The sequence below is a fragment of the Thunnus thynnus genome, chromosome 1 (genome assembly GCF_963924715.1).
Source record: "Thunnus thynnus chromosome 1, fThuThy2.1, whole genome shotgun sequence".
In the NCBI taxonomy this organism is placed as follows: domain Eukaryota; kingdom Metazoa; phylum Chordata; class Actinopteri; order Scombriformes; family Scombridae; genus Thunnus; species Thunnus thynnus.
Genome location: NC_089517.1, coordinates 12,995,172 through 13,003,608, shown reverse-complemented (window position 1 = coordinate 13,003,608; position 8,437 = coordinate 12,995,172). Strand labels below are relative to the sequence as shown.

The 8,437-nt window shown below is 38.3% G+C and overlaps 1 protein-coding gene across 1 annotated transcript; it reads right to left on the bottom strand.

The window, feature by feature from the left end:
- Positions 1-452: 452 nt before the first annotated feature.
- On the bottom strand, positions 453-6,236 carry LOC137180222 (cell surface A33 antigen-like). The gene is made up of 7 exons (XM_067585523.1): positions 5,931-6,236; positions 4,892-5,061; positions 4,567-4,780; positions 3,810-3,974; positions 3,221-3,337; positions 2,957-3,083; positions 453-2,444 (listed from the first exon to the last, which is right to left on the bottom strand). Exons 1-7 carry the CDS (start codon positions 5,968-5,970, stop codon positions 1,985-1,987), a joined length of 1,293 nt encoding a protein of 430 aa, XP_067441624.1. The 5' UTR covers positions 5,971-6,236; the 3' UTR covers positions 453-1,984.
- Between the last annotated feature and the right edge of the window lie 2,201 nt (positions 6,237-8,437).

The window sequence follows — 8,437 nt, the reverse complement described above, 5'->3', positions numbered from 1 at the left end:
AAACAGAAAATCATCTTTTATTGAAAAATTATTATTCGATGATCAAAATAGTTTTCGATTTTCTGTTGATCAACTAATCGATTCATCTTTGCAGCTCTAAACAGCTTATTAACATTTATGACTTGATGGACTACTGTAGGAGCCCTTTATTAATTATTTATTAACTAATATTTTGCTGATTGTTTAAACTATTAAAACCTCATGCAGAGAAACCAACAACTATTAATGACTCCTAACATTTATAACTGCAGGTTTATTAGCATTAAAGTCTTACAGCTAATAATCTCTTTCCAAAGGGTGCCTTACTAGAAAGTGGTATCTTATAGTAATAATTATTATTATCATTATTATTTTACCCTCTTCTTCATGTTGTCACCATTATCAAGTGATCATGTGAGAACTGAGTTGTTTGAGAGGTGTAGTGTTGCCCTCTAGTGTTCTGGATTCAGAGAAACTGTTTTATTCATTTTATTTCATCAGCCTTATTTTTTTACAGCATATTTCAAATGGAATTCAACTCATAATGTTTCACAATAACAGACAATTTTAAAAATGAAAAACTGATAACGCCATCATTTCTGAGATAAAATAATAGCATATATACAGTGCGACGTTTCATTGCATTTCAACAGAAATCTCTCCAAAAAATACACACAAAAAAAACACAATTAAAAACAACTTGAAAGGTGACATGGCAAGTTATATTTTTATAAAAGTTTAGGCATCTGAACAAAATATTGTTTTTCACTACAAAAAAAAAAAAGAAATCTGTGATGATATAAGTAATCCCAATAAAGAGAGAAAGTTCTAGTTTCTATAATATAATGATGTAAAACCTGAAATTGAAAGCACTAAATAGACAGGACAGCAAAGAATATACACACTTATTATACCAAATTAATTCTGTAAAGCATACAGAATGACACAAAACTGTAACCAACTTCTTTAGTTTGGAGGTAGCTTCCAAAAACAAAAGCTATCATCCAACAAAGGAAGCCATCTTATCTTAAATCAAGACAAAGAAAAGCAGACATGAGGCCTTGTATTGTGATGTAACAATACCAACATATCAGACATATCAAGTTTAAAAAATACAAGGTACTTTCTGGATTACACAGATCTCTTCCACACAGGCAGTATATGATTCGCTGGCTTTGTCTCATCGGGTTCGTGTCTCCTCTTTAGAATGTGACCAAACCTGACTGAGCTGCAGTAAAATTATATTCACACGCACTTCAAAGTCAAACATGGCCCTTATTCACAAAACGTAACATCCTGAAGGACATATCACTAAAAAAGGATCATGTACATCACAGAAAAGCATGTAACATTTTCATTTAAGTTATAGCATTACATTCAGTTTCACAAGATAAGAAAATTGAAAAAAAGAGGGACATTTTATGACTCAGAATACTATAACTGTACTATAACTATTGCTACAGTGTAAAAATTAAGCCTGGGTTGTTATCAAAAGATTGGAAAGAAACAACAATTACAACGACCATCAAGGAAGTAAGTTGGTTCACTTGTTTCTGGGGGATTTGTTTGACCAGTTCCTAATATTTATTATGTGAGTTTTGGTTCAAAACAAAGGTACAGAGCTTGCCCTGAGCCATGTTTACACTTGAACTGGAGGGACTGTAACTGTTAACCCCATCCACCCACTTCCTGTCTAGAGTGGATCAGATGAGCTTTGCGGACGCCACTTTTGGGCTCCCTGCTCTTCCTCAACTGATCCTTTCACAAACAACTTGACCCTTAAAACTATTCCACCGCTCAAACAAAAATTGGAGGATTTTTCTTGCTTTGGTATCTGAGCCAATTATGTCACCACACACCACTATACTCACCATGGAGACAAAAAGGTTGACTGAGTTGATTGAGCCAATTACGTCACACCTTGAGCGCGCCTAATAGAGTGTGAGTAAAGTCCATGGAGACAAAAAACAAGATGGAAGACGGTGGTTGTTGCAGGTTGGAGGACTTAGTCATCGTAGTCCCTCCTCACTGGCTTATTAGCTGGCACAGGTGGTTTGTCATCATAGGGCTCATCATAGCGGTCGTCATCATCATAGCGACGGTCTCTGCGGCGGTCGTCGTCATAGCGGCGGTCGTCATCATAGCGCTCATGGCGGTCACGGCGGTCGGAGTACTCGCTGCGGCGATCATTGTAATCGCTGCGACGATCGTCATAATCACTGCGGCGATCATCGTAGTCGCTGCGCCGATCGTCATAGTCGCTGCGGCGATCATCGTAGTCTTTGCGGCGATCGTTGTAATCGCTGCGCCGATCGTCGTAGTCACGCTCACTCCGTTCCTCGTAGCGGTCACGGCGATCAACAGGGGCTTCGTCATGATCACTCTGTTTGTTCTCTTGTCCATCCGCATAGCGACTCTCACCATTTCCAGCTGGCTCTTTGTCACGGAACTCTTCTTCACGAACTCTGGAAAGCAAACACACAACAGTCAATTGTTTGGATGTGAGGTTTTTTTTTTTTTGTTTTCATGTGTTTCTTTGGCAACATTCCCATATGGATTTCCATCACTGTTGCCTTGAAATCACCTCGACTGTGTTGTTGTGGTTGGATCTCCAAATATTTTGACGCAATTTTCACAAATTTGGCTAGAAATGTTATCAGGGGATGTTTGTCTAAAGCTGAGGGGGTTTTTTTACGAGCTAGTTTTTACTATCTGATGGACTGAGTTGTGATACTTTTACCATCTGCACTCCATAGGAACTTACTTAGAAACGACTCGAAAGACTAATGACAGTGATCACGTTTTCAGTCTCCAAAGAGTAATTCTATGTAAGGCAGATGCCACTATGCAGGCACGGGAATGCTTTACAGAGCTTTGCTAGCTTGTAACCTTAGTGTTTTTAATAGTTTTTGGACAACATTCATTCAATGTGTTTGTGATTATGTTTGCATGAGTCTTTAAGGGAGGAAAATGTTACCCCATGGCGTATTCCTCCTCTTTGTTCTTCTTCCGGCAGCAGCAGCAATAGATGATGATTATAAGTATGATCAAACCAGCAACAACGGCACCAATGATTCCTGCAGTGGCGCCAACATTCATGGAAGCTGCAGGATTGAAGGAAGAAGAGTAAGGAGAGGAAGAAGAGAAGGATGCGTGTTATAATGCATGGTTGTATATATGGGTTTACTGAGAAAGCTCCTAAACTGTTAATGAAAAGCCACCATAGGAAAGATTCTCTCACGTGGCATAACTGAGAGGGTAATGTTGCAGGTAGCAGAGCGGATCTTGTTTCTTGAGGTGCAGGTGTAGTATCCTGATGAATCTTTGCTGATATTGTATAGAGACAGGATGCCTCCCTCTGAAAGAGAAAGTCACATAACCACACATATACATCACTGCTGCCATGAATCTGTTCAATCTGTTAAGTTAATCATAGTTCCTGACAGTTTTATTGTAGATTTTGGAGACAAAATGTAAAAAAAACTTCATATGTAATAGCGTATATGTCAGCCAATAAGTAACAAAAAAACACAGTAGAAACAGTTTGTCCCCCAAACAGCACTTTTTCAAATGTACAGTATTGCTCGGTTCATGAATTGGTCAAAATTCTTTATTGACGACATTTAAAAGATCCTAATCAAGAATGTTTGTTCATCTGAAGTGTTTATGTAAAAAATAAATGTAGCCTATGTGATTGCTTGAAAATGATCACTCTGATCATGGTCATGAACGTTACTTTGCAAAGGTAAGCGCATCTTTATACACTGAGAGTTGACCTGCACATCTCCAGGATTGACAGTCCTGTGAGAAACGGTGTCACTGATACTTACTCTCGGTGGTTCTGGGGTCCTTAAGATGAGGCATCATCCTGACATCACGACTTTCCCACTTATAAGTGGGTGGTGGGGAGCCTTCCTCAGACATACAGGTCAGGTTGATGTTCTGGCCATATTCTGCGTTACCCTGGATCTTACAGATGGGGGTAGATGGAGCCACTACAAACAAATATTAGAAATAAATTGCCTTAAAAATGATGACAAAATGTATCTAATGTCATCCAGTCATTTGTTTTGTTTTGAAAACTTGCAGACAAAAGTTTTTTTGCAAGACGACAACTTATTCAAAAACAAACATGAGTAATAAAATATGTTTAGGGCTAAAGTAGATAATAAAGGAGGAGAAAAAGAATGAACTTACACAGCATATATTCTAGTCAAGATGTTAATAAGTTGTTACATGATTCAGAATAAGTGCTGTAACATAAAGATGCCAATTGAACTGAGTAAAATAGGAAAGTTGGCAAAACTGTTAAAACAGGAAGTGTCTTTTTTAGTGATTTGAGGTACTGCCACATGTCATGCATGTGGCAGTAGTTATGCTGACTGCACACATTGCAGTCAGCATAACCAGGCACAATAGCCCACAAAATAGAGAACTGGTACAGTAAATTCTAAACATTATACCGGCTGAGTTTTAACATCTCAAATACTTAGAGTAGGACACCTTATGCACCAATGTACCACTCTTATCACCCACTTTTAAACACTAAGTAGCAGAATATTTCTTTGAAAACAAATGAAACATTACCTAGAACCACCAAACGTGTAGTGTCGGCTGGCTGGCCCTCATCGTCACCTGGGATCTGGACACGACACTCAAACTTCTTGTTGTCTGCTAGTGTGATGGAGGAGAGTTTCAGGTTGCCCTTTCCAGTAGCAATGTCCACGTCAGCGGACACTCGGCCTTCATATCGCTGTTTGATGTCGGTAGTCCCAGTTGAGTAGTAGCTGAGGATCAGGGTCTGTTAGAGGTTACATCAGAGGAACATTAAAAAGAGGAAGAAAACAAAGTTTCTTGTTGTTATTATTCAGAATACTGATGAATTAGGATTATGTTGATAGACAGATCTGACCTCTGGAACAACACTATCTTGCTTGTCCTGAACAGACCATGAGACGATGACCAGCTTGGGCTTGGCAAGTTTGGATTTAAACGTGCAGGGCAGTGTGATGTTGTCACCTCTGGCGTACTCATACTCCATCTTTGGGATGTCCACAGTGAGGGCACCAACCCCTGACACCACTGTCATAGGTTTCAAAACAGAGTCAATCAATATGGATTATTACTGTTGGACATCATACTCTTCAATTTACAAAAGCAGCAAATTTAGGCAGGTGAATTTATAACATTAATCTGCATTAAAGCCTTTATGTGTGTGAAATGTGTAAAATGTTGCAGTGATTCAGAACTTGAGATCTGCACAAATAACTCATTACCCCACCCTCTTACCCACATACACACAAAGCACAGAGAACACACATGGGTTTAAAGCTGAAACAAGTGACCAATTAATTAATTAATCATGGACAGAAAAGAAATTTGCAACAATTTAGTCTTCAATAATAGATTTTGGATTTTGTCGGAAAAAACAAGACATTTTAATTCACTAGAAACATGTGAAGGGTGTTTTTCACTATTTTCTGGCATTTTATAGGCCACAGGTTTTCTCAATTCACAGGAAATAATTGGTAGATTAATCGATTACGAAAATAAAAACACTAACATGATTATGTTATTGTTTAACTCATTATCACCCCTAATTTTAAAACGATTCTCAAGTTCTATTTAGAAACCACAACCAGGCCTTCGTTGCCTGTGTTAGATCCAGAATATGGGAAAGGAAACAATACCCTACAAGTTGAGTTAAAAGCATTTTAAATATTGATTATGTGGATTTCGAGAGCTTCCATATTTTTAGTTTGTTTGCTTATATTATTAAAAGAAAAACTGCAACTCAAGAACAAACAAATAAGACAGATCACCGTCATAACCAGGCTACGGGCCTGTTCAGTTTTAGAATACCTAAAGGTGCGCAAACAGGTGTGGCACAGGTACAGCTCGGTAAGGAGCAAAGGAAAGAAGTAAATGTTATTTATTACAGGAATACTCACGGAGACACAGCAGGGTCCAAGTAGAAATCCTCACTTCCATCGCCAAATCTTCTACTTTGTCGATCTAACCGATTTTAACTGATTCTTTTCCGTGTTCTTCCTCCTAAAATGAAACAGGGGACCGCAGAAGTCCGGTACTAATTTACATCGAAACCCGACAGTGTTCCCTGAGTGATGCGCCTGCTGGGTGCGCCCGGTCTCTTCAAGATGATTGACAGCGCTCTCCTCCAATCACCACCTGCTGTTCACGTAACATTCTTGTTCCGCCCACTTGACGTGTTTCTGCTTGTCCTCTCATCCAGTACACCTGTAGGTTATCTGGCTCTGCAGAAATATTCCGTCCCTGAGTGAGACAAAGTTTTTTTTTCAGGATTGTTTTGACACAGGAGTTGACCAAAGATATAACCAAAGCTGTCACAATCGCACATTTTTCATCATGAGCACTGCAGCTTTTAGTGTGAACCAATAGTCCTATTACTAGAGAGACTTAGTCTATAGAATGAATTCTTTATTCTTTGTATTTTAACGAGTAGATTTATGTTGTGTGAGAGAGATAAAAAAGGAGGGCATTAAAGGAATGACAAACACTTCACAGTGGGTGGGTGGAGACGTGAAAAACTGATGTGTGCTGTTTGAACATGAGAAGTGTTTTACCCTGTCAGACTGGTTTGACGAGGGTTTACCACCGAGAGGCACAAACACACACATAAATACACACACACACACACACACACACACACACACACACACACACACATACACGCACACACACACACACACATACACACACACACACACACACACACACACACACACACACACACACACACTCAAGCCAACAAACAACGAAATAAAAAGAGATAGAGAAGGAAAGAGGATGAGTTAAAGTGAGTGTAGGCTATTGTGAGTCTGCAGATTGACCCACTTGCATAACATTGTGAACTTCAAGGTTTGTCTTTGGCTCTATCTTGAATCTATTTATCTATCTATCGTACTGTATTGCTGTGTTGTACTATAGCACCACACAGTGGATGTGATTACTACATCCTGTTGCACACAGATGGAACCAGCTAACTGATATTAAATGCACCTCTCCTAACCCTTGCTCAACTTTCAAATAAATGAATGAATGAATAAACAGGAGAGCTTCTTGTGTTTAAAAAGACTTAGTGTTAGAAAACGAAATACATGTCCTTTATACCTTGACCCTGAATAAAAAATCTTAAAAGTGTGGAGTGAATCAGAGGTCTGGAGCCATGAAAATATCAGTCAGTGCTCTTTCTGACTAAGGTTAATTTGAAATTTGAAAGAAAAAAATTATAAGAAAGGATGTTAGGTGGTTTAGTTGGTAAGTGTCCATTCATATTTGGAATCATATGTAGTTGTTAATGTGCAAAAAGTCTTAATAAATCAGACTCTTGACAATTCTATAACTGACAGAAAATACTCATTGTATATACTTTACATTATATACTGTAATACTTTTCATTGTGTATTTCTGTGTGTCAAACTAGATTTTAGCATATTAGATTGTTTCTTAAAAGATCTGTGATGAGCGCATTTCTCCTGAACTACCAGTTTACATGACCCTCACGAGCAGTTACACAGTACACACACTTTTAGGAAACTGCTGGAAAAATGCCCTGGAAATTAGCAGGAGAGTAAGCGATCTGTAAAATAGAGTGTTGCCGAAATTGTTCATAGATGCTCACTCATTAAAGCATTTTCAAGAAACAACCATAATATATCGTTTGACGCACAGAACTACACGTTGTAAAAAGTAGTCTGTCAAACAATTGTTATGAAACAAATTTACTACGATTTTTTGCAAATTAAGAACAACATATGAACCACTTATCTACATATTTTCCATTTTTTACTACAGATACTATAATGTTTTTCATGTTTTAAACTGTAAGATATGACAGAGTTAGCATTGCTGATCTGTTATCATGGTTCTCTGCCCGTTTCTTTCAGAAAACAAAATGCTCAGTCATCTGTTACAGGAATTAAAATGATGTTCCTGTTTGCAGATTGTAGAAGTAAATGATCATTTATGACACATGAGTGCAGTAGGTGTAACTTTCAATAAGTTTCATTCTCTCTGGCCTCATGTCAAGCTGACATTTATGGCCTCAAGCTTTCTTCCTTAAGGTGTCATCAGTCATTGGTGACTGTGGAGCAAAGATGAAACACTGTGCCTTAAATTAAGATACAGTCAAGGTTGGGGGTTGTTATCCAATCACCCACCTTTTTATTTAGTCACTTGGAAGGTCTGTGACTCTGGTAACACCTGCTGCCTCAACACACTGTTAAATTCATGTAAATTCTGCAGCATTTCATTTAACTCGGTGCAAGTTCACATGAACTTCGATATGGCATTTTGCAACATACCACATATACCACACATAACAGGCAGTAAACTGCAACTAAAGACAAATGAGCTGTGTATTTCCGCTGTAAAATTAGGCAGTTATAGTGACTGAACGTAAGTGCCTCACAACATC

Bases quoted from the DNA above. Each gene is read 5' to 3' on its own strand.
- LOC137180222 (XM_067585523.1), bottom strand. From the start codon at position 5,970: ATGGAAGTGAGGATTTCTACTTGGACCCTGCTGTGTCTCC. The intron at 4,781-4,891 runs GTCAGATCTGTC...AACCTCTAACAG, and splicing joins AAGATAGTGTTGTTCCAGAG to ACCCTGATCCTCAGCTACTA. The intron at 3,338-3,809 runs GTAAGTATCAGT...TTTCTCTTTCAG, and splicing joins GGACCCCAGAACCACCGAGA to AGGGAGGCATCCTGTCTCTA.